At 46.8% G+C, this 26,777-nt stretch overlaps 1 protein-coding gene across 1 annotated transcript; it reads left to right on the top strand.

Annotated features, from left to right (window-relative positions):
• The first annotated feature begins 6 nt into the window (after positions 1-6).
• ISCU (iron-sulfur cluster assembly enzyme) lies at positions 7-26,777 on the top strand. Its single transcript, XM_063913276.1, has 5 exons — positions 7-147; positions 8,579-8,692; positions 8,933-9,043; positions 9,441-9,519; positions 25,882-26,777. Exons 1-5 carry the CDS (start codon positions 52-54, stop codon positions 25,962-25,964), a joined length of 483 nt encoding a protein of 160 aa, XP_063769346.1. The 5' UTR covers positions 7-51; the 3' UTR covers positions 25,965-26,777.

The raw sequence follows: 26,777 nt of genomic DNA, 5'->3' as shown, positions 1-26,777 counted from the left end.
CTGCTGACGTAATTACGCAGCGTCTCCTTTTATCGTAGTACGACAGACGCAATGGCTGGAGTAGGTCGTGTGTTGTGCTCGGTGTGGAGCCGGTGCCCGGTCTCGGTACCGGAGCTTCGGGTTCCCTGTGCCGCTTATCACAAAAAGGTGCGTGGTAGGGCGGGCTGCGGTGCTCGTGTGCCGGGAGCGGATGTGTCAGTGACAGCTGTGCGGGTGGCAATGCTGTAATGGTTGATTCTATTTCGGATATAATAATAATGTAATAGGAGCAAGGGTCTGTCTGCTGTACATACAGCTTCCCCCGCTGCGGAGGCGGCCACCGGGCTGTGTCCGCCCTAACTGCATCTTGTTTATACAGAACTTATTATTACACTAATGTTTTTTTGTATAAACCAGAATTGGGAGGCAGTAGAACAATCATGTATTCCCTCTGTACACAGTGTGGGAATTACTTGCATAACATGGATTGCCATAGGTCTCTGATAAGTTACTTTACTGAAAATACTGTTCTCCCGGGGCTGTGTATTGTCTGCAGTCTACACTTAATTTCTACTAAAAGGACACTAATGTTTGAAAGTGGACACTCTATTTACAACGACGAAACAAAGATACCCAATACGCAGCCATGATGGAGGCTGCCCTTGCTGTAGTACAGTAATGTTATTGTTGGTTGTGATCGGGAGATGGGAAGATTTATGAAACCTCAGAGAGAGAAAATGGAGTAGTCTGTTGCAATGGACAATCTGCTTAACTATCATCTTGCTAGATAAATGATGAGTCTGACTAGAAGCTGTTTCGCGTTATCTCTGTCAGAGGTTGGATACATCCCCCCCCCCCCCCCCCCCCCCCTTATTTGGTTTGGGAGTACCTTTGTTTTGAGAGAGGAGTTCTTCAGTAAGCCAATTTGGTGGAGATTGAGCTTCCTCTAAAGCTTTGGCCAACATTTTGGCACATGAATTAGCATTGTTGCTTCACATACTGATTGACAGTATCTGTGTGGGGTCCGTTTTCACCCACATTTCAATAACACTGGCAATGTATTTGTCTTTTGACAAAATGAACCTGTGTTTCTGTGGTACAGAGTTATGACCTTACGTTTTGTTGGGGCAGGGACTGAAGTGAACAGTTAATTTTTCTCTGTATAATTCTTTGTAGTATTTATGCGCTATAAAAATAAAGCTTAACTAGCTGATGTGCACGGTTTCAACCTAGCAAAAGTTTGCTGGGCAGAACATTTTACCCCTTTTAACCCCCTTAGAGTGGAATTTTGAAAAATCTCTGCTTAGTGGGTGGCTGCAAATAACTCCGTTTTCAGACCACCCAGCAGGCCACGTGTTCCAGGTCACCCAGCAGTTGCACAGGAAGAATTCTCCAACTCTCTCACATTTTCCAGAGTACAATGGTGATGCATTGTGAATGGCAGGTGGCTATTTTACCACATAACTCCAAAATGAAGCAACCAATTACAACGCCAATATTTTTCTGCAGAGCTACAGACCAAGGTCTTTAATTTGGTATATGATCTGCCCTGCACAGACAACAGCATTATAAAAGTCGTTTTTATGCTATTAATTTCTAGATAATAAATCCTAATGGGTATATCGCCACAGGGAGTCCCACTCTAAGCAGTGAAATGATTAACTATAATGCTAACACTCATGGATTGTCTGTTTTGGCTTTAAATATGGTCTGTCTCAAGTACACTTTGTAGCTCTAACAAAGAGTGGCAGCCAGCAGTTGCATCTCATTTTAAATCTCAATTTTCATAATGCATCCAGCAGCAACACTGAATAATTCAGTGTCATTATCACCAAGGTGTCTAATTCTTGACAATGCATCAGGTTAAGTAATATTTTTTTAACCTGGGTTTCCTAATATGTTATCATTTTACTATAGAAATAATATGGATTACACTAAGGTGTATTTGGTGCTTTTATTGATGTCAATTACTAAAGTAGTAATATATATTTCTCTATCGTCCTAAGTGGATGCTGGGGTTCCTGAAAGGACCATGGGGAATAGCGGCTCCGCAGGAGACAGGGCACAAAAGTAAAGCTTTTACAGGTCAGGTGGTGTGTACTGGCTCCTCCCCCTATGACCCTCCTCCAGACTCCAGTTAGATTTTTGTGCCCGGCCGAGAAGGGTGCAATTCTAGGTGGCTCTCATAAAGAGCTGCTTAGAGAGTTTAGCTTAGGTTTTTTATTTTACAGTGATTCCTGCTGGCAACAGGATCACTGCAACGAGGGACAGAGGGGAGAAGAAGTGAACTCACCTGCGTGCAGGATGGATTGGCTTCTTGGCTACTGGACATGAAGCTCCAGAGGGACGATCACAGGTACAGCCTGGATGGTCACCGGAGCCACGCCGCCGGCCCCCTCACAGATGCTGAAGCAAGAAGAGGTCCAGAATCGGCGGCTGAAGACTCCTGCAGTCTTCTTAAGGTAGCGCACAGCACTGCAGCTGTGCGCCATTTTCCTCTCAGCACACTTCACACGGCAGTCACTGAGGGTGCAGGGCGCTGGGGGGGGGGCGCCCTGGGAGGCAAATGAAAACCTTTAAAAAGGCTAAAAATACCTCACATATAGCCCAGAGGCTATATGGAGATATTTACCCCTGCCTAAATGTACTAAATAGCGAGAGACGAGCCCGCCGGAAAAGGGGCGGGGCCTATCTCCTCAGCACACGGCGCCATTTTCTGTCACAGCTCCGCTGGTCAGGAAGGCTCCCAGGTCTCTCCCCTGCACTGCACTACAGAAACAGGGTATAACAGAGAGGGGGGGCAAAATAAATGGCAATATATTAATATAAAAGCAGCTATAAGGGAGCACTTAATCATAAGGCTATCCCTGTCATATATAGCGCTTTTTGGTGTGTGCTGGCAGACTCTCCCTCTGTCTCCCCAAAGGGCTAGTGGGTCCTGTCTTCGTATAGAGCATTCCCTGTGTGTCTGCTGTGTGTCGGTACGTGTGTGTCGACATGTATGAGGACGTTATTGGTGTGGAGGCGGAGCAATTGCCAAATATGAGGATGTCACCTTCTAGGGGGTCGACACCAGAATGGATGCCTTTATTTGTGGAATTACGGGATAGCGTCAACTCGCTTAAGCAGTCGTTTGCCGACATGAGGCGGCCGGACACTCACTTAGTGCCTGTCCAGGCGCCTCAAACACCGTCAGGGGCTGTAAAACGCCCCTTGCCTCAGTCGGTCGACACAGACCCAGACACAGGCACTGATTCCGGTAGTGAAGGTGACGAATCAACCGTATTTTCCAGTAGGGCCACACGTTATATGATTTTGGCAATAAAGGAGATGTTACATTTAGCTGATACTACAGGTACCACTAAACAGGGTATTATGTGGGGTGTGAAAAAACTACCAGTAGTTTTTACCGAATCAGAAGAATTAAATGACGTGTGTGATGAAGCGTGGGGTGCCCCGATAAAAAACTGCTAATTTCAAAGAAGTTATTGGCTTTATACCCTTTCCCGCCAGAGGTTAGGGAGCGCTGGGAAACACCTCCTAGGGTGGACAAAGCGCTAACACGCTTATCAAAACAAGTGGCGTTACCCTCTCCTGAGACGGCCGCACTTAAAGATCCATCAGATAGGAGGATGGAAAATATCCAAAAAGGTATATACACACATGCAGGTGTTATACTACGACCAGCTATTGCGACTGCCTGGATGTGCAGTGCTGGGGTAGTTTGGTCAGAGTCCCTGATCGAAAATATTGATACCCTGGACAGGGACAATATTTTACTGTCGTTAGAACAAATAAAGGATGTATTTCTTTATATGCGTGATGCACAGAGAGATATCTGCACACTGGCATCACGGGTAAGTGCTATGTCCATTTCGGCCAGAAGAGCTTTATGGACACGACAGTGGACAGGCGATGCGTAGAGGAGTTATTTGGGGTCGGTCTATCGGATTTGGTGGCCACGGCTACGGCCGGGAAATCCACCTTTCTACCTCAAGTCACTCCCCAACAGAAAAAGGCACCGACTTTTCAACCGCAGCCTTTTCGTTCCTTTAAAAATAAGAGAGCAAAGGGCTATTCATATCTGCCACGAGGCAGAGGACGAGGGAAGAGACGGCAACAGGCAGCTCCTTCCCAGGAACAGAAGCCCTCCCCGGCTTCTACAAAAGCCTCAGCATGACGCTGGGGCTTCGCAAGCGGACTCGGGGGCGGTAGGCGGTCGTCTCAAGAATTACAGCGCGCAGTGGGCTCACTCGCAGGTAAATCCCTGGATCCTGCAGATAATATCTCAGGGGTACAGGTTGAAATTAGAGACAGAGCCACCTCGCCGTTTCCTGAAGTCTGCTTTACCAACGTCCCCCTCAGAAAGGGAGATGGTTTTGGAAGCCATTCACAAGCTGTATTCTCAGCAGGTGATAGTCAAGGTACCTCTTCTACAACAAGGGAAGGGGTATTATTCCACTCTTTTTGTGGTACCGAAGCCGGATGGCTCGGTAAGGCCTATTCTAAATCTGAAGTCCTTGAACCTGTACATAAAGAAGTTCAAGTTCAAGATGGAGTCACTCAGAGCAGTGATAGCGAACCTGGAAGAAGGGGACTTTATGGTATCCTTGGACATCAAGGATGCGTATCTCCACGTTCCAATTACCCCTCACACCAGGGGTACCTCAGGTTCGTTGTACAAAACTGTCACTATCAGTTTCAGACGCTGCCGTTTGGTTTGTCCACGGCACCTCGGGTCTTTACAAAGGTAATGGCCGAGATAATATTTCTTCTTCGAAGAAAAGGCGTATTAATTATCCCATACTTGGACGATCTCCTAATAAGGGCAAGGTCCAGAGAACAGCTAGAGATGGGTTTAGCACTATCTCAAGAGGTGCTAAAGCAGCACGGATGGATTCTGAATATTCCAAAATCCCAATTAATGCCGACAACTCGTCTGCTGTTCCTGGGGATGATTCTGGACACAGTTCAGAAAAGGTTTTTCTTCCCGAAGAAAAAGCCAAGGAGTTATCTGACCTGGTCAGGAACCTCCTAAAACCAGGAAAGGTGTCTGTACATCAATGCACAAGAGTCCTGGGAAAAAATGGTAGCTTCTTACGAAGCAATCCCTTTCGGCAGATTCCATGCAAAGGGATCTGTTGGACAAATGGTCAGGGTCGCATCTTCAGATGCACCTGCGGATAACCCTGTCGCCGAGGACAAGGGTATCCCTTCTGTGGTGGTTGCAGGAGGCTCATCTATTGGAGGGCCGCAGATTCGGCATGCAGGATTGGATCCTGGTGACCACGGATGCCAGCCTGAGAGGCTGGGGAGCAGTCACACAGGGAAGAAACTTCCAGGGAGTGTGGTCGAGCCTGAAAAAGTCTCTTCACATAAGCATTCTGGAACTAAGAGCAATCTACAATGCTCTAAGCCAGGCGGAACCTCTGCTTCAAGGAAGACCGGTGTTGATCCAGTCGGACAACATCACGGCAGTCGCCCATGTAAACAGACAGGGCGGCACAAGAAGCAGGAGGGCAATGGCAGAAGCTGCCAGGATCCTTCGCTGGGCGGAGAATCACGTGATAGCACTGTCAGCAGTATTCATCCCGGGCGTGGACAACTGGGAAGCAGACTTCCTCAGCAGACACGACCTTCACCCGGGAGAGTGGAGACTTCATCCAGAAGTTTTCCACATGCTATTAAACCGTTGGGTAAAACCAATGGTGGACATGATGGCGTCTCGCCTCAACAAAACACTGGACAGGTATTGCGCCAGGTCAAGAGATCCGCAGGCAATAGCTGTGGACGCGCTGGTAACACCTTGGGTGTACCAGTCGGTATATGTGTTTCCTCCTCTGCCTCTCATACCAAAGGTATTGAGGATTATACGGCAAAGTGGAGTAAGACTAGTGGCTCCGGATTGGCCAAGAAGGACTTGGTACCCGGAACTTCAAGAGATGGTCACGGACGATCCGTGGCCTCTACTTCTGAGAAGGGACCTGCTTCAGCAGGGTACTTGTCTTTTTCAAGACTTACCGCGGCTGCGTTTGACGGCATGGCGTTTGAATGCCAGATCCTAAAAGGAAAAGGCATTCCAGAAGAAGTCATTCCTACCTTGATAAAGGCAAGGAAGGAAGTCACCGCGAAGCATTATCGCCGTATTTGGCGAAAATATGTTGCGTGGTGCGAGCAGCGGAGTGCTCCGATGGAGGAATTTCAACTGGGTCGTTTTCCTACATTTCCTGCAATCAGGATTGTCTATGGGTCTCAAATTGGGATCTATTAAGGTTCAAATTTCGGCCCTATCAATATTCTTCCAAAAAGAATTGGCCTCAGTCCCTGAGGTCCAGATTTTTATCAAAGGAGTACTGCATATACAGCCTCCTGTGGTGCCTAAGGTGGCACCGTGGGATCTAAATGTAGTTTTAGATTTCCTCAAATCCAATTGGTTTGAACCACTAAAGAAGGTGGATTTGAAATATCTCACATGGAAAGTGACTATGTTACTGGCCCTGGCTTCGGCCGGGAGAGTATCTGAACTGGCGGCTTTGTTTTATAAAAGCCCTTATTTAATTTTCCATTCGACATAGGGCAGAGCTGCGGACGCGTCCGCATTTTCTCCCTAAGGTGGTATCAGCGTTTCACCTGAACCAGCCTATTGTAGTGCCTGCGGCTACAGACGACTTGAAGGACTCCAAGTTGTTGGACGTTGTCAGAGCCTTAAAAATATACATTTAAAGGACGGCTGGAGTCAGAAAATCTGACTCGCTGTTTATACTGTATGCACCCAACAAGTTGGGTGCACCTGCTTCTAAGCAGTCGATTGCTCGTTGGATTTGTAACAAAATTCAACTTGTACATTCTGTGGCAGGCCTGCCACAGCCTAAATCTGTTAAGGCCCATTCCGCAAGGAAGGTGGGCTCATCTTGGGCGGCTGCCCGAGGGGTCTCGGCATTACAACTCTGCCGAGCAGCTACGTGGTCAGGGGAGAACACGTTTGTAAATTTTTACAAATTTGATACCCTGGCAAAGGAGGACCTGGAGTTCTCTCATTCGGTGCTGCAGAGTCATCCGCACTCTCCCGCCCGTTTGGGAGCTTTGGTATAATCCCCATGGTCCTTTCAGGAACCCCAGCATCCACTTAGGACGATAGAGAAAATAAGAATTTACTTACCGATAATTCTATTTCTCGGAGTCCGTAGTGGATGCTGGGCGCCCATCCCAAGTGCGGATTATCTGCAATACTTGTACATAGTTATTGTTAACTAATTCGGGTTATTGTTTAGGAAGCCATCTTTCAGAGGCTCCTCTGTTATCATACTGTTAACTGGGTTTAGATCACAAGTTGTACGGTGTGATTGGTGTGGCTGGTATGAGTCTTACCCGGGATTCAAAATCCTCCCTTATTGTGTACGCTCGTCCGGGCACAGTACCTAACTGGAGTCTGGAGGAGGGTCATAGGGGGAGGAGCCAGTACACACCACCTGACCTGTAAAAGCTTTACTTTTGTGCCCTGTCTCCTGCGGAGCCGCTATTCCCCATGGTCCTTTCAGGAACCCCAGCATCCACTACGGACTCCGAGAAATAGAATTATCGGTAAGTAAATTCTTATATATATATATATATATATATATATATATATATATATATATATATATATATAGCTATAGCATTTGGTAGCCTCATATATGGTGGTTACGTACTGTTGCTGGCAAGAAGGTAGCTTCATTTACTTCGATATCAGACTGACAGGCATTTTATCTGGTAGCCTCAGACACTGCAGATATTGTGGCCATACATTTTGAGATCTCTCACATTGTATTGGCCAGGATATCAGCGCTCCTTACCCGGGGAGGAAACATTTCCCCATTCCTTACCATGTGAAGATAAAGGGGAAATATCCGTTGGTCAGCCACGGTAGGGCATATACTGGCCGATGTAGCCAACTTTCAGCGCATAAAATATTGCGATGGATATGCTGGACAATGTGGGATGTCGGATCGATCGATATGTTCAGATTGCTCTCCCGCATACACGCTACAATCAGCTGGGCGATCGGCCAGATAATCATAGCTTGTATGCCTAGCATTATGTACTTTTTATTTTTTATTTTATTTTTTTATTATTAATATGCAAATTGGTGATATGCAGTAAGTCTACGAATGTGTGAACAAATAAACAGGTAAATGCATCCACTTGCACATACAAAAATATAATAGATGGCTATGCACTTGTCCATTTGGTGAATGGTCACTATTGTGGCACCAGTAGTATACTACAAATAACAAAACATGTTTGGAGCGATCAGTGTGCTAGGAACTGAATGTGTGGCATGTCAATGAAACCTAATGTCTCATGAAACTGCAACTGATAGCTTGTGCTATTTTGGTTTCTATCAGATAAATTCACAATGCTGTATTTGAGTGAAAAATTGGGCCAAGAAAAATGTGACTGTTCTTCAGTTAAAGTAAAGGGATTACAGCAATTTTTTGCGTGCGCGCTTTAATAAATGTATTGCATAAGAGTTGGCATAGTTGTTGAACTGCTAGTAAAGGGCACTGTAGAGTGATTTGACCTTCATTCATTAACACTATGTCCATTTCTCAACTTACAGGTTGTTGACCATTATGAGAATCCAAGGAATGTTGGATCCCTTGACAAGAACTCAAAAAATGTTGGAACTGGTTTGGTGGGTGCCCCAGCATGTGGGGATGTTATGAAACTGCAGGTATATGTTGCATGTTACTTGTTACATAAGTTGCAAAAAAACATTATTACTATAGGATTACATATGTTCTCTTGTGGTTGTACATTATTAACTCACAGCAAAATTAAGTAAATAAGGTTCCATGTGTTAGTTACGTTTTGCATAGACTTGGAATTTTTTGTTTTAGACTTATCATGTTTGCAAGGTTTTTTTGTTTTGACCAGCTACTATGCATATTACACAGTCTTTCATATTTTGCAGATTGAAGTCAATGAAAATGGGAAAATTGTTGATGCCAGGTTTAAAACATTTGGCTGTGGATCTGCAATTGCCTCCAGCTCTCTAGCTACCGAGTGGGTGAAAGGAAAAACGGTAACTTGTGCTTTCATTTATATACAGGGCTCATTCTTTGTACTATGCCATTTCTTAGTCTAAGTAGGGTTGGAACTTCTATATAATTGTCTCTTAGGATATATGAATTGTAATAGCCTTTCCCATTATTTCAACATTGAGCAAGTTTGTTCCTAATAGATATCAGGAGTCCTAGATATTAATTTGTGCTCAATCATTCCATATGATTTGAAATAGACACAGGTGTTGTGGATACACGTGTAAAAAACTTGTTTCCCACATTTGAGACTCTTCTTGGTTTACGGACTTAACAATAAATCATAATCACAACTCTATTTGAAAAAACATACAATGTTATATTAAAAACAGCTGCATAATTTAACTGTTAATATTGTTGTTTTTTTTTGTTTTTTTTTAGGTTGATGAAGCAATGACTATCAAGAACACAGACATTGCTAAAGAGCTGTGCCTTCCTCCAGTGAAGTTGCACTGTTCCAGTAAGTATTCTTACACTTAAGTTTAGAGATTTTAGATCTTATTTATCATTATTTAGAATGCGCACACATTCCTCCACTTTTACAGAGAATATATCAGTCGCTTATATTGGTCCCTGCCCCACTGACATTCTCCACTACAATTACATACATACAGATCAGGATTCATTTTTGTCAGAATCCAAGTAACCTACTAGTATAATTTTGGATTGTGGTATGAAAGCAGAGTAAGCGGAGGGGGGGTTCCACTCAATGTCAACAAATAACCGGTCGACTTTGACATAATGTTGACATCGTGAATGTTGACACTGTTAGGGTTAGGCTGCAACTATCAATGTTGACTTTTCTTTTTCTTTTCTTTTCTTTTTTTTTTTTTCTTTCTTTTTTTTTTTTTGTTCCGATAACCCACTATTTTAATCTTGGCACCTTCAGTCCTGACAGCTGTTGACACAGACTGCTCATTTTCTGCTATAGAAAATAAACATTGGTTTGCAATCTCATTCTTCATTATTCAGTATCTGTGTTTTACCTATAACATGCAGTGTTGCAAGCCAGTGTCTTCTGGTTACACACTAGTTTTCCGAATACATCTCCCCTTTGTTGGATCTCTGTGGCATTGTGGACACACGGTCACCATGTCCAAAATTGGCCTCCCTATGGAAGAAGGTACATTTCTTAACTCCGGATATCTACCCTAGTCTATTCCCTCGCCACATTGTGGACGCCCCCAAACACAAGCTGATTCATATCTTAAGTACGGAAAAATTATCAGATTGCTGCCCACTGACAAGTCTTCTTTGCAATCCATTATACACACATTTGGCAGACATACTACATTGAATTCATATCTCACGTTCTTCATAGCTCCGCCAACATTTCCTTTATAAGGCTGTTCCCTTGCTCAAAGTCTACACCCCCCCTGCAAAAAATTATCAGGGTGTAGAGTGGATTTTGATCCAGAGGCACCAACAGGCTAAAACTTTAGGCTGTCCCAGAATGCATTAGGGCCTCCCCTATAAACCCCGCCTCCAGGCACAGAGCTCAGTTTTGAGTTGGTGTCTGCAGCAGCAGGTCACCTAACAGGAGGACTGCACTGAGCAGCCCTAAAAAGCTTCTAAGAAGATTTTTTCTCTGGGCTGTCAGCGCTGTATGTCAAGGTGACACTTCTACGCTGCAGCTCCATCACCTCCCAAGTGGCGTCGCATACTCCCGCTGCTCAGTTCCCGGGTACTTGCTGCAGAGACGCTCCGGCTTTAGGCACACGGTCGCAGACGCTCTCAATGTTAGCGTGGCTGCTACGGAGAGGAGGTAAGAGGGTTCCTCAGGCAGGACCCGCCATTAAATCGCATTCTGTCCGCGACCTACGGAGACGGGTGGCGGCGCTGGCGTGGACACTATCTCCGAGCAGGGATCGCTGGACCACCCACGGTCCCACTAGACCACCGGGGCATCTGAGTACAGGTCGGTGTACTAACACCCCATTTAATAAGACTCACAGTACCTGGGATGAAAGTCCAGCACAGGGGAGGTGGCGCTTGACCTGTAGCCCCTCCCCTGGCCCAGGGTGCCATCTCTGAGTAGATTTTTACGCTGCCTCACATTGTCCCTCACTTCCTGACTGAGCATAGCTGCGGCTGGTCTCTGCGACTGCAGGCACGGCCTGCCTTGTAAAGCCGCCTGTATACAGCGCTGTGACTTTATAAACACTTAAGTATTCTACATGTCTTTATACAGACGGCATTAGTTAAGAAAGAGTGTACCTGTTACAGAATATATTGTACGAGCATTCTAATATATACCTCCGGTCTTCTGGACACACACAGTCAATGGCTGTTTCTGTCTCCAGGACAGGATAAGATGCTTCCTTTGTCGCCCCCGAGTGTCGATACACTTGGTGATGCAAGTACTTGGCCTGATGGTGTCTGCATTCGACATGGTAGAGTACGCTCCATTTCATTCCCGCCCACTACAGAGGTTAATCCTTCCAAATGGGATGGCCTACCTCATCGGATCAGATTTCAGATGATCATTTTGAATCCGGAGGTTTGTCTGTCACTGACCTGGTTACAGGACCAGCGATTAAGCAGGGGCCATCACTTCTGGTTCCCCGACCGGGTTGTGCTGACAATGGACGCCAGTCTGGGGGGATGGGGTGTGGTGTTGGAGCAAAACTCATTTCAGGGTCGCTGTACCAAGGAGGAATCTCTCCTCCCAATAAACCACCTGGAGTTGAGGGCGGTGTTCAAGGCATTATCTCTCGCCCTGCCTCTGGTACAGAACAGGCCTGTTCAAGTACGATCAGACAACGCCACCACGGTGGCATACGTAAACCATCAAGGTGGCACTCGAAGCCGCATGGCAATGATGTAAGTGTCAAAAATCCTTTGATGGGCGTAACACCATCTACCAGCCATATCAGTAGTATTCATTCCGGGCATCCTAAACTGGGAAGCGGACTTCCTCAGTCGCCAGGACGTGCACGCCGGAGAGTGGAGTCTTCATCCGGAAGTCTTTTAACTCCTAGTGGACAGATGGGGCCTACCGGATGTAGACCTAATGGCATCTCGACACAATCACAAGGTTCCGCTCTTTGGATCAAGGACCAGGGATTCTCAAGCAGTGTTCGTGGATGCACTGGCGGTTCCATGGAACTTTCAGCTGCCCTACGTGTTCCCTCCAGTGTCACTCCTGCCCAAGGTACTACGGAAGTTTAAACAAGGAGGAACACTACTTCTAGTCGCTCCATTGCGGCCTCGAAGGCATTTGCTTTCAGACCTGAAAGTCTGTTGACAGAGACCCCCCCCCCCCCCCTTCTACTTCGTCAGCGCCCGGACCTCCTCGTGCAGGGCCCTTGTCTCTACCCAGACCTGGCCAGACTGGCTTTGACGGTACGGCTCTTGAAGCATCACTCCTGAGGGCCAAAGGTTTCTCTGAGGCGGTTATCCAGACTATGTTGACAGCCTGTGTAAACCGGCCTCTGCCCGGATTTATTACAAGGTTTGGAATTCTTACTTCACATGGTGTACTGATGAAAATTATGTTGTCTCTACGTACAGAGCTTCCAGAATCCTGGCTTTTCTGCAACGAGGCCTTGACTTGGGTCTCCCTCAGTGTTCACATATCTGCCTTGTCGGTATGGTTTCAGAGAAATTGCGTCTATACCTGTTGGTTCATACTTTCACTCAGGGCGTACTTAGGATTCAGCCTCCCTATGTCCCTCCTGTGGCTTCATGGGATTTGACTGTTGTACTGAAAGCCCTGCAAGAGTCTCCATTTGAACCTCTTGAGTCAGCGGACCTTAAATGGCTCACAGCCAAGGTCCTGTTCTTGTTGGTTATTGCCTCGGCAAGACGGGTGTCGGACTTAGGTGCCTTGTCCTGTCATCCACCCGATTTTGATTTTTCACCATGACCGGGCAGTTCTACGAACTCGACCAGGTTATTTGCCTATGGGGGGTGTCTTCTTTTCACGTTAACCAAGAAATTTTGGTTCCTGCCTTTATCTCTTCAGGCTTGTCTTCCAAAGAGCGTTCTTTGTATGTGGTAAGGGCTCTCCATATGTATGTGGAGAGGACTGCCTCTATCAGAAGGTCAGATTCCCTTTTTGTACTGTTTGGTTTCCACAAACATGGCTGGCCTGCGAATAAGCAAACCTTGGCCAGATGTATTAGAATGGTGATTGCACAAGCTTATGCGCAGGCTGGACTCCCAGCTCCTGCTGCTATTAATGCCCATTCTACTTGGTCTGTTGGACTTTCTTGGGCGGACCGCCATGGCGCACCTTGCTTCTCTGGGTTTGTATGGCATTAGCCGCTGGCACCTTCTCCTGTCGTGAGTGTGGTTCTGTGTAACTAACATCTACCTTCTCTCTTGCCTGCTCATGCATTGGACTAGTTAATGAAACTGAGCTCTCAGTGCCTGGGGGTGGGGGTTATAGAGGAGGCCCCAATGCATCCTGCGGTAGCCTAAAGCTTTAGCCTGTTGGTGCCTTTGGATCAAGATCCACTCTACACCCCGATGTTTTCCTGTGGAACCAGAAAGAGTTAACAATGATAACTCATACATAGCTACCATAACTCATACATAGATTCTATCTATAATGTATATATCTTTATCCAGTCTAACAGCTTTTGACAGGATACATATGATATCCCGGCAGACAGGATGCTGGCTGTCACTATACCGACAGTAGCATACCGTCTGCCGCAATCCCAGCAGCGAGCACCTTCACGGGCTCGCTTCACTCACCGCTGGTTCTATTTCCACTCTGTTGGTGGAGTGGACCCAGCCATCGAGTGGGAATACTGGGCGGGTGTTGGGATCCCAGCTGCTGGTAAAATGCCGGCTGTCGGGATTCCGGCGTTGGCCTCCTATACATAGGGATCCCGACAGGCGGAATATTGACTGCATCCTGCTTCTGACATTCCACTTTTTTTTTTTTTTTTTTTAATGTGCTCTGGATAATTTTTGCACTTTGACCTTCAAATGTTGGAACTTCAGGATCGTTTACTCTTAGATTGACCTTGGGTTGCTCAACGTCCGGTCATTAAACTGTTCACTTATTATCCCTGCTAAGATTTTTTTCTACTTCTTCCGTATTTGTAACCATTTTCTCATTATGTAGATCCTTAAAAGGCCTTTTGATTAAAAAGATTTTTCTCAAAGAAAAAAAAATACATTTTAGTGGATATTTTAGTGGATATCACACAATCAGATTTGGTTTGCTTAGCAGATGCAATTCTGAACTAACTTAGGACCCTATTCAGCACAGATCACAAAACATGCTAAAAAGCAGTTGCTGCAAGTGCAAAAATAATCAAATCGCAGGTGCGCACTCGCAATGCAAACTCTGCGCATAAACAGTCGTTTGATAATTGGCTGAATTGCTTTTTCTCTATTTTGCGATCTGTGCTGAATAGGGTCCTTAGGCTGCAGAGACTCGCTGTGCAAGCTTAGCCTGTCCTGTCAGTGTGCTAGAATCAGTGACGACTGAGGTACTGCCTAATACTCACAAAGTACTGGCTCTTAGTAATATATAGGCTACATGCATGTCTCCGCTGTACGTAGGTGACCAGACCACTTTAAGGTAGTGAGGTATATTTGTGTTGTATGTTTAAAGACTAAATGGGAGCGATTCTGTTGTTCTACCCAGTAGTTGCCAGTACATGGTGCTGAATGGAGCAATTCAGTTGTTGCTCTGTTCAGGTGCAATTATCCATATTGGGGGGGTATTAGGTTTGTGTGACCACCATACTAACGCCAGGATCCTGGCCTTTAGATGCTCGGTAGGGGAGGGGGGGGGGGGGGGGGGTGTGTGTGAGTGAGCGCAACAAAGCCTCAGGTGCTACGCCCGCTCTATAGGTGTGATGGATACCCACAAATAGTCATTCTAGCATTCTGACTGTCGGAATTGTGAGGGGGCGGGATCTTGGCGTCGGTATTGTGACTGGTCACATAACTACATCCCGTATTGGGTGGGGGCACATTTCAGCTTGAAGCCTCCTGATTTGTAAGCTGAAATGTGCGGTAAGGCTGCACTTTGGGTGGCCATAGCAATACTTTAGATGGGTTTAGCTGCTTTGTGCTGCTAAACCCACCACTTTATTGGTGCGCACACTGGACTCGTGCCCAAGGGCAGGGAACAATTGAATTCCTCCAGTAGGCACTCACAGAACAATTGATTAAGGGGTCTATTTACTAAGCCTTGGATGGAGATAAAGTCGCTGGAGATAAAGTACCAGCCAATCAGCTCCTAACTGTCATTTCTCTGACGTCCTAGTGGATGCTGGGAACTCCGTAAGGACCATGGGGAATAGCGGCTCCGCAGGAGACAGGGCACATCTAAAGAAAGCTTTAGGATCACCTGGTGTGCACTGGCTCCTCCCCCTATGACCCTCCTCCAAGCCTCAGTTAGATTTTCTGTGCCCGACGAGAAGGGTGCACACTAGGGGCTCTCCTGAGCTCTTTGTGAAAGTTTTAGTTTAGGTTTATTATTTTCAGTGAGACCTGCTGGCAACAGGCTCACTGCATCGAGGGACTAAGGGGAGAAGAAGCGAACTCACCTGCGTGCAGAGTGGATTGGGCTTCTTAGGCTACTGGACATTAGCTCCAGAGGGACGATCACGGGTTCAGCCTGGATGGGTCACCGGAGCCGCGCCGCCGGCCCCCTTACAGAGCCAGAAGAGCGAAGAGGTCCGGAAAAATCGGCGGCAGAAGACTTTCCTGTCTTCAGATAAAGGTAGGCGCACAGCACCGCAGCTGTGCGCCATTGCTCTCAGCACACTTCACACTCCGGTCACTGAGGGTGCAGGGCGCTGGGGGGGCAGCGCCCTGAGACGCAATAAATCGATAGAAAACCTTTTATGGCTAAAATAAATGCATCACATATAACTCCTGGGCTATATGGATGCATTTAACCCCTGCCAAAACATACAAGAAAACGGATGATAGGCTCCGCCCCTTTCTCGGCGTCCTTATCTCCTCAGCACACTGGCGCCATTTTCCCTCACAGCTCAGTTGGAGGGAAGCTCCCTGGCTCTCCCCTGCAGTCACTACACTACAGAAAGGGGTTAAAAAAGAGAGGGGGGCACAAATTAGGCGCAGTATAAACAATACAGCAGCTATAAAGGGAAAAACACTTATATAAGGTTATCCCTGTATATATATAGCGCTCTGGTGTGTGCTGGCAAACTCTCCCTCTGTCTCCCCAAAGGGCTAGTGGGGTCCTGTCCTCTATCAGAGCATTCCCTGTGTGTGTGCTGTGTGTCGGTACGTTTGTGTCGACATGTATGAGGAGAAAAATGATGAGGAGACGGAGTAGAGTGTCTGTAATAGTGTTGTCACCCCCTAGGGGGTCGACACCTGAGTGGATGTACTGTTGAAATTGCGTGACAGTGTCAGCTTTGTATAAAAGACAGTGGTTGACATGAGACAGCCGGCTACTCAGCTTGTGCATGTCCAGACGTCTCATACAGGGGCTCTAAAGCGCCCGTTACCTCAGATACAGACGCCGACACGGATACCGACTCCTGTGTCGACGGTGAAGAGACAACCGTGATTTCCAATAGGGCCACACATTGCATGATTGAGGCAATGGAAAAAGTTTACACTCTTCTGATAATCTAAATACCACCAAAAAAAGGGGTATTATGTTTGGTGAGGAAAAACTTCCTGTAGTTTTTCCTGAATCTGAGAAATAAAATGAGGTGTGTGATGATGCGTGGGTTTCCCCCCGATAACAATTGATAATTTCTAAAAAGTTATTGGCAGTATACCTTTTCCCGCCAGAGGTTAGGGTGCGTTGGGAAACACCCCCTAGGGGGGATAAGGCGCTCACACGCTTGTAAGAACAAGGGCTCTACCCTCTCTGGAGATGGCCGCCCTTAGGGATCCTGCTGATAGAAAGCAGGAGGGTATCCTAAAATGTATTTACACACATACTGGTGTTATACTGCGACCAGCAATCGCCTCAGCCTGGATGTGCAGTGCTGGGTTGGCGTGGTCGGATTCCCTGACTGAACCTAGATAAGGACAGTATATTATTGCCTATAGAGCAATTAAAAGATGCATTTCTATATATGCATGATGCACAGCGGAATATTTGCCGACTGGCATCAAGTATAAGTGCGTTGTCCAATTATACCAGTAAAGTGGTCAGGTGATGCGGATTCCAAACGGCATTTGGAAGTATTGCCTTAAAAAAAAAAAAAAAAAAAAAGGGGATGTACCCCAGGTCGCCTCTCAAAATAAGACGCCGTATTATCAGGCGCAGTCCTAGTTGGCAAGCGGACAAAAGGGTTCCTCTTTTCTGCTCGTGACAGAGGGAGAGGAAAATGGCTGCAGAGATCAGCCAGTTCCCAGGAACAGAAACCCTTTTCCGCCTCTGCCAAGCTCTCAGTATGACGCTAGGGCTTTACAAGTTCAGGCACGGTGGGGGCCCGTTCTCAATGAATTTCAGTGCGCAGTGGGCTCACTCGCAAGTAGACCCCTGGATCCTTCAGGTAATATTTCAGGGGTACAAATTGGAATTCGAGACGTATTCCCCTCGCCGTTTCCAAAAGTCTGTTTTACCGACGTCTCCCGCTGACAGGGAGACAGTTTTGGAAGCCATTCACAAGCTGTATTCCCAGCAGGTGATAATTAAGGTACCCCTCCTGCAACAGGGAACGGGGTATTATTCCACACTATTGTGGTACCGAAGCCAGTCGGCTCGGTGAGACCGATTTTAAAATCTAAAATCTTTGAACACTTACATACAGAGGTTCAAATTCAAAATTGAGTCACTCAGAGCAGTGATTGCAAACCTGGAAGAAGGGGACTACATGATGTCTCGGGACATCAAGGATGCTTACCTTCATGTCAAAATTTACCCTTCTCACCAAGGGTATCTCAGGTTATGGTACAGAACTGTCACTATCAGTTCAGACGCTGCCGTAGGGATGGTCCACGGCACCCCGGGTCTTTACTGAAGTAATGACCGTAATGATGATATTCCTTCGAAGGAAGGGAATTTTAGTTATCCTTTACTTGGACGATTCCCTGATAAGGGTGAGATCCAGGGAACAGTTGGAGATCGGTGTAGCACTACCTCAGGTAGTGTTGCGGCAGCACGATTGGATTCTCAATATTCCAAAATCGCAGCTGGTTCCGACGACTTGTCTTCTGTTCCTAGGGATGATCCTGGACACAGTCCAGAAAGAAGGTGTTTCTCCCGGAGGAGAAAGCCAGGGAGTTATCCGAGCTAGTCAGGAACCTCCTAAAACCGAACCAAGTCTCAGTGCATCAATGCACAAGGGTTCTGGGTAAAAATGGTGGCTGCCTACGAAGCAATCCCATTCGGCAGATTCCACGCACAGTGGAACCTACTGGACAAATGGTCCGGGTCGCATCTTCAGATGCTTCAGCGGATAACCCTGTCACCAGGGACAAGGGTATCCCTCCTGTGGTGGTTGCAGAGTGCTCATCTTCTAGAGGGCCGCAGATTCGGCATGCGGGACTGGGTCCTGGTGGCCACGGATGCCAGCCTGCGAGGCTGGGGAGCAGTCACACAGGGAAGGAATATCCAGGGCTTATGGTCAAGCCTGGAGACATCACTTCACATAAATGTCCTGAAGCTAAGGGCCATTTTCAATGCTCTAAGCTTAGCAAGACCTCTGCTTCAAGGTCAGCCGGTGTTGATCCAGTCGGACAACATTACGGCAGTCACCCACGTAAACAGACAGGGTGCCACAAGAAGCAGGAGGGCAATGGCAGAAGCTGCAGGGATTCTTCGCGGGGCGAAAAACCATGTGATAGCACTGTCAGCAGTTTTCATTCCGGGAGTGGACAACTGGGAAGCAGTTTTCCTCAGCACGACCTCCACCCGGGAGAGTAAGGACTTCACCCAGAAGTCTTCCACATGATTATAAACCGTTGGGAAAAACTCGACAGGTATTGCGCCACGTCAAGGGACCCTCAGGCAATAGCTGTAGATGCTCTGGTAACACCGTGGGTGTACCAATCAGTGTATGGGTTCCCTCCTCTGCCTCTCATACCCAAGGTACTGAGATTGATAAGATGGAGAGGAGTAAGCACTATATTAGTGGCTCCGGATTGGCCAAGAAGGAATTGGTAACCGGAACTTCAAGAGATGCTCACGGAGGATCCGTAGCCTCTACCTCTAAGAAGGGACCTGCTCCAGCAAGGACCTTGTCTGTTCCAAGACTTACCGCGGCTGCGTTGACGGCATGGCGGTTGAACGCCGGATCCTGAAGGAAAAAGGCATTCCGGATGAAGTCATCCCTATCCTGATCAAAGCCAGGAAGGATGTAACCGCAAAACATTATCACCACATTTGGCGAAAATATGTTGCGTGGTGCGAGGCCAGTAAGGCTCGACGGAGGAAATTCAACTGGGTCGATTCCTACATTTCCTGCAAACAGGAGTATCTATGGGCCTGAAATTGGGGTCCATTAAGGTTCAAATTTCGGCTCTGTCAATTTTCTTCCAAAAAAGAACTAGCTTCAGTCCCTGAAGTTCAGACATTTGTTAAAGGGGTACTGCATATACAGCCTCCTTTTGTGCCTTTAGTGGCACTTTTGGGATCTCCAGGTGGTTTTTGGGTTCCAAAAGTCACATTGGTTTGACACACTTAAATCTGTGGAATTAAAATATCTCACAGAAAAAGTGGTCATGCTGTTGGCTCTGGCCTGGGCCAGGCGCGTGTCAGAATTGGTGGCTTTATCCTGTAAAAGCCCTTATCTGATTTTCCATTCGGACAGGGCGGAATTGAGGACTCGTCCTCAGTTTCTCCCTAAGGTGGTTTCAGCGTTCACCTGAACCAAACCTATTGTGGTGCCTGCGGCTACTAGGGACTTGGAGGACTCCAAGTTGCTAGACGTTGTCAGGACCCGGAAAATATGTTTCCAGGACGGCTGGAGTCAGGAAATCTGACTCGCTGTTTATCCTCTATGCACCCAACTAGCTGGGTGCTCCTGCTTCTAAGCAGACTATTGCTCGTTGGATTTGTAGTACAATTCAACTTGCACATTCTGTGGCAAGCCTGTCACAGCCAAAAATCTGTAAATGCCCACTCCACAAGGAAGGTGGGCTCATCTTGGGCAGCTGCCCGAGGGGTCTCGGCTTTACAACTTTGCCGAGCAGTTACTTGGTCAGGAGCAAATACGTTTGTAAAATTCTACAAATTTGATACCCTGGCTGAGGAGGACCGGGAGTTCTCTCATTGGGGGCTGCAGAGTCATCCGCAATCTCCCGCCCGTTTGGGAGCTTTGGTATAATCCCCATGGTCCTTACGGAGTTCCCAGCATCCACTAGGACGTCAGAGAAAATAAGAATTTACTTACCGATAATTCTATTTCTCATAGTCCGTAGTGGATGCTGGGCGCCCATCCCAAGTGCGGATTGTCTGCAATACTGGTACATAATTATTGTTACCAAAAAATTCGGGTTATTGTTGTAGTGAGCCATCTTTTCGAGAGGCTTCTCTATTATCATGCTGTTAACTGGGTTCAGATCACAAGTTGTACAGTGTGATTGGTGTGGCTGGTATGAGTCTTACCCGGGATTCAAAATCCTTCCTTATTGTGTACGCTCGTCCGGGCACAGTATCCTAACTGAGGCTTGGAGGAGGGTCATAGGGGGAGGAGCCAGTGCACACCAGGTGATCCTAAAGCTTTCTTTAGATGTGCCCTGTCTCCTGCGGAGCCGCTATTCCCCATGGTCCTTACGGAGTTCCCAGCATCCACTACGGACTACGAGAAATAGAATTATCGGTAAGTAAATTCTTATTTTCTTTTTCATCCACTAGGGGTCACTGGAGTACTCTTGTGATATGGACGGCTTCCGTAGGAAACAGGGCACTGAATATTTAAATTTAGAACACTCCACCCCTCCATATCCCCGAGTACCCCAGTGTTTTTTCTGTGCTTGAAGTAGCAACAGGTCAATGTGGCTGGGTCCACGATTTTTTTGAATATTTTTTTGTTTTAAGTGACTTTTCTTTTTTCATACACATCCCTTTCCCCCTTCCAAAAGGCAGGGTCAGGGATAGTGCAAGCTGCTAATAGCAGCTGTGGCATGTCGGTCCTCACTGAATGAGCTCCCTCACAGCCACACAGATCCTCCTGCACAGGCTGGCCGGCGCTTGTAGAGAAGCCCTGTCGGAGCCTCACCACAAGCAGCAGGAGTCGAGGTATGTTGAACGGGGCGGTCAGCTCCCGCTGCCGCCCCGCTGTGTGGGGACATTGTTTACATGATGCCGGGATCCCTCTGCAGACGTCCGCCACCGCTGCTCCGGCCCTCACCGCTGCACGGCCGCTGCTCACAGCGATTCAAGACGCGCTCCCCGCTCTCAGTCACTGCGCGTCCCGCTACCCGGCTCCCGCTGGCGGCCCCACATGCTGCGCTGCCCGCCCGCACTGCATCCGCAACAGAGCATGCAGGGGGGAGGGGGGGCATTATACTGTGATTATATAACAGAGGGGGCAATCAGCGGCATGAGGGAAAACCTGCAGCAACAGCTGTATGCTAGGCTGCAGGGTTAATTACAGGATTTCATATAAATATCACTTTAACCTGCACTGTGATTATATGGGTAAGCATGGCAGCCATTTCTAACCATGCTTCCTGTGTCTTCCTGCTGTGATTCCAGAACGTTCCAGTACTACATCTCTACTCCACCGGAGGCGCAGGGGTGTCAGTGGGATTTTGGGATCACATTTCATAGTACTGGCCACGTGTACTGCACTTGTCCAGATATATATATGTACAGACACCTTCGTACTATTTTACTGAGTCGTGCAAGTGTCTGTTTTTTTGTGTATTGTATTGTCTGTCGCCATAATGAGTAAGGCACCAGCAAAAACTAAAAAGCATAATTGCAAAGTCTGTAGCAGTGTGTTACCGGATGGATCTACCACATGTACAGTATGTTTTGTGGATTCGGTTCCGAATAAAAATTCTGCTCCGGTTTTAAAGCAAATTTCCTCCCCGGACCCTCCATGGGGAATGCTAGCCAATGTACTGGCTGGGTTGCAATCAGAATTGACCGCCGCTCGACAGGAGCGGGAAACGGCAAGATCTGAGTCTAGGGTGAGACCGCCAGAACTACCAGAGGGGTCTCAGCCTTGCGAAAGGTCCAAATCCATTTTGGGTAGACGGGATAAATTTCATATGTCTTATGATTTACCTGTTTCGGCTATCTTGCATTCTGACGATTCCATGCCAGACCTCACGGCACAAGATGAGGGTGAGGAGGGCGAAGTGGAGTCAGATAGTGAGGATTTTAACAGCTCAGGAATTGATAATCTCATCAGAGCGGTGCATCAGTCTCTGAAGTTTACAGAAACTGAGGAGCCTCTCACAAATGATCAGGTCGTATTTACTAAACGACAGAGAACTCCAATAAGTTTTCCTGTGTCGGAGTCTCTTAATAAGATGTTAGTAGAAACTCGACAGGCTCCAGATAAACGGTTTTCTATACCTCGCAGATTTAAGTCTAGTTACCAGTTTCCAGACTCTGTGACATGTACATGGGAGAATCCACCAATAGTTGATTCGTCAGTGTCGAAGCTTACGAAGAAATTAACCATACCAGTGCCAGCGGCGTCTACGCTTAAAGACCCTTCAGATCGCAAAATAGAAACTATGCTAAAGTCCATGTATGTAGCAGCAGGAGTGCTGCGAAGACCTGGCTTGGTTGGTATCTGGGTCACTAAGGCGCTCATAGTATGGATAACAGAACTCAAGTCTGCCCTCCATGACGAACACCTTATACTTCTTGCTGATCAAATGTGTGAGGCTGCGGAGTATCTCTGTACAGCTTCTACTGACGTCTGTCAGCTCACTTCTCGTATTTAATCGTCGCTAGTTACGGCACGACGAGCACTCTGGCTGCGTTCTTGGCAAGCGGAGGCAGAGGTCAAACGAGGTATAGAGGCGTTACTTTACGATGGCAAGAAGTTGTTTGGTCCTGAATTGGACACATGGATTTCTGAGACTACGGGTGGAAAGTCTGTTTTCTTACCATTGCCTCCACCGGTACCAAGAAGGAGGTACTCTGGACCTTCGTTCAAATCCTTTAGACCGCAGTCCTTTCGCGGACGTGGCAGAGGAACAGCCACGCCTGGTAGACGTGGACGTGGTTTCCAACAAACCAACACAAGTCGTCAGGACGCTAAGGTCACCGACAAGCCAGTGGCATGACTGGCTACCAGCCCATCTCTGTTCTCCGATTGTGGGAGCACGCCGTCAGACGTTCCATTTGGCGTGGTTCCAGACATCCGCGGATGGGTGGATCCGCAATTTAGTGTTAAGAGGTTACAAAATAGAGTTCGACTGTCTTCCGCCACTGCGGTTTTTCAAGACGGGACTGCCTGTGTCGGACGACAAGAGGGCGGTTCTGCAAATTGCCATTCAGTCCCTACTGGATTCAGCAGTTTTGATTCCGGTCCCTGTACACCAACAGGGTCAGGGTTATTATTCCAGTCTGTTTGTGGTACCAAAGCCGGATGGCTCAGTCAGGCCGATATTGAACTTAAAGGGTCTCAATCGGTACGTAACTTACTACAGATTCAAGATGGAATCTCTGCGCTCAGTGATTGCAAGTTTAGAGCCAGGGGAGTTCATGATTGCGCTAGATCTCAAGGATGCGTACTTACACATTCCGATTTGGCAGCCTCATCAGAGGTTCTTGCGGTTTGCAATACGCCACAACCATTACCAGTTTCAGGCTCTACCGTTTGACCTATCGTCAGCGCCTCGGGTATTCACAAAGGTGATGTCTGTGATGATAGCTCATCTCAGATCCCTGGGAGTGACAATAGTTCCGTATTTGGACGATCTGCTCATCAAAGCCCCGTCTCAACAGATACTTCTCCAACATGCGCTGCTAATGTACAATGTACTGGTTTACCACGGTTGGATTGTCAACTTCAAGAAATCACATCTAATTCCGTCTTAACGCCTTCAATTCCTAGGTATGATTTTCGATACGGTCAATCAAAGAATTTACCTACCACAACAAAGTACAGATTATTCGCCATCTGGTACAATTTGTGCTCAAGCCACGCACAGTCTCTGTACATTTGTGCATTCGCCTCTTAGGCACAATGGTGGCGGCTTTCGAAGCGCTTCAGTTCGGAAGATTTCACTCGCGTCCATTTCAACTGGATGTGCTTGCACAGTGGTCGGGCTCGCATCTGCAGATTCACCACAGGGTGAGGTTGTTGCCAAGGGCAAGGGTGTCTCTGCTCTGGTGGCTCAAGGAACACAATTTAACCGCAGGGAAACTGTTCGGCGGCTGGAATTGGATAATTCTAACGACGGACGCCAGTCTCAGAGGTTGGGGAGCTGTAGTTCAAAATTGTCAGCTCCAGGGTCTCTGGGCGGATCACGAAAGATTACTGTCTATAAATGTCCTGGAACTCCGCGCAATTTACAATGCGCTACGACAAGCAGTGCACATGCTTCGGTCTCACACTGTCCAGGTGCAGTCAGACAATGCGACGGCAGTCGCATACATCAACAAACAAGGAGGAACGAGAAGCCACATGGCAATGCGGGAAGAAGCTCGAATCCTAAATTGGGCGGAATACCACCAGGTGATATTGTCAGCAGTGTTCATTCCGGGAGTGGACAACGGGTAGGCGGATTATCTCAGCCGTCGGGATTTTCATCTAGGAGAATGGGCATTAAATCCAGAAGTGTTTCACATGTTGGTTCAGCGGTGGGGTTATCCTCGGGTGGACCTGATGGCGTCTCGACACAATCACCAAACGCTCCAGTATGTGTCCAGAACGAGAGATCCAAAGGCAGTGGCGGTGGATGCTCTCACCGTCGCGTGGCCGTACAGCCTCTGTGGGAACTTCATGGGCAGCTGGTCGTGGAGCTTCTACGACGCAGCTTTGCCGTGCGGCTACATGGTCTTCAATGCACACGTTTGTGCGCTTTTACAAGTTTGATACGTTTGCGGCGTCAGCATCTAGCTTTGGCCGCCTAGTGTTACAGGTGCCAAACAGCTCTCCCGCCCACGAGGGAAGCTTTGGTACGTCCCAAGAGTACTCCAGTGACCCCTAGTGGATGAAAAAGAAAATAGGATTTTGGTACTTACCAGGTAAATCCTTTTATTTGAATCCATAGGGGGCACTGGACGCCCACCCAGAGCAGTTTTACCTGGTTTGTGGTAAGTTCAGAGGATCTTATGGTAACACACTCTCACCGACTGGTTCAAATTATCAAGTGCTGGTTATGGTGTCAACTGTTTAGTTGTCAGTAACGTTATGTGTCAACTTCGTTGTTGTTCGTTATGTTATATGTAATACTCCATTGTCAACCTCTCTATAGTTCCCGTTCCGCTCAGTAAAAAACACTGAGGTACTCTGGGATATGGAGGGGTGGAGTGTTCTAAATTTAAATATTCAGTGCCCTGTTTCCTACGGAAGCCGTCCATATCCCAAGAGTACTCCAGTGCCCCCTATGGATTCAAAGAAAAGGATTTACCTGGTAAGTACCAAAATCCTATTTTTTTTTCAACCACAGCCTGTGACATGGCAGTTAGGAGCCGATTGGCTGGTACTTTATCTCCAGCGACTTTATCTCCATCCAAGGCTTAGTATATGGACCCCTAAGTGTTTATTTCAGAGAGCAATAGACAATTTATGCATTTACTATGGTAACAGTCCTGGCTCCTACACTTTCATCATGGCTCCTAGATTTTAGAGAAATTTGTCAAGTCCTGTATAAGTTGTGATACAATTAAATTGGTAAGTAGAGTTCAGGAAACATAAAATAGCATTAGTGACATTTACAATATTTAACACTTCAGTTATATTAATATATGTAATGTCTTATATCTATTTTTCCTTTACAGTGCTTGCAGAAGACGCTATCAGGGCTGCTTTAGCAGATTACAGACTGAAGCAGGACAAGGAGGAGTCTGCAGTCAGCGTCTAGTGTCTCTCTCCTTTGATCAAGACATCTTGACACTTTAATGCCATTCTCTTAGGAAGTAGGGCATGCCTTTACCATTATACGCACAATAATATAGCAGCTTGTCCTACTGTGTGCATGTCTATTTTGTGAATTTCTTTTTATTTTTTTATTTTTTCCAGTTTGTAAAGTGTGCCTTAGAACAAGGGAGAGAAGCAATGGTCTTGAATCTGTCCTGATGCTCTTGTTAGAAAATGCTATAAGCATATTGTGTACAGAAACATTACTACAGCTACTTGCATATAGTCACAGCTCGGACTGGGTTTTTCTGTTCAGCTTTTACTTCATCACATAATCCTGTGTTCTAATCACATTTCTCACACTCTTAAAGGGTGTGTGGTTTGTAAGGCAACGTGTGAGTGTTGTGTTTTTTTTTATTTTTTTTATTATTATTCTCTGTACTCGGAAATAAATCGCTTTACCATTCGTATACATCTGAAGCAGAGATGGATAACTACTAGCAAATTGTCCCTTAGCGATAACTGCCTTAAGGGCTCCATGCTAAATTGAATAAAAGTGAATTCACATGCTTCACTTTGTGCTCATCAAATGTGTGTATAAGTGTTGTGGAAGACAGATGTTGGTGAGTTGTATTTTTTTTTCTAGATGGTTTCCAGAGAGCCAGGAAGACTGCTATGAGAGCTGTTGTTTCAAAATGAAAACTGATATATTTTGCAGTGGATAAGGGGGCTTATTTTGAGCTTCTTAGTTTGTTGTGTATAGTTTTAGCATGGAAACTTTATCATAAATAAAATGAAAAAAATAAAATAAACCACA

This window comes from Pseudophryne corroboree, chromosome 1 (genome assembly GCF_028390025.1).
Source record: "Pseudophryne corroboree isolate aPseCor3 chromosome 1, aPseCor3.hap2, whole genome shotgun sequence".
Taxonomy (NCBI): Eukaryota; Metazoa; Chordata; class Amphibia; order Anura; family Myobatrachidae; genus Pseudophryne; species Pseudophryne corroboree.
This window is presented reverse-complemented; position numbering and strand designations above follow the sequence as displayed.

Excerpts from the sequence above, each read along its gene's own strand:
- ISCU (XM_063913276.1), top strand. The coding sequence starts at position 52 with ATGGCTGGAGTAGGTCGTGTGTTGTGCTCGGTGTGGAGCCGGTGCCCG. Across the intron at positions 8,693-8,932 it reads GGGATGTTATGAAACTGCAG|ATTGAAGTCAATGAAAATGG; the intron begins GTATATGTTGCA and ends CATATTTTGCAG. Across the intron at positions 9,044-9,440 it reads AGTGGGTGAAAGGAAAAACG|GTTGATGAAGCAATGACTAT; the intron begins GTAACTTGTGCT and ends GTTTTTTTTTAG.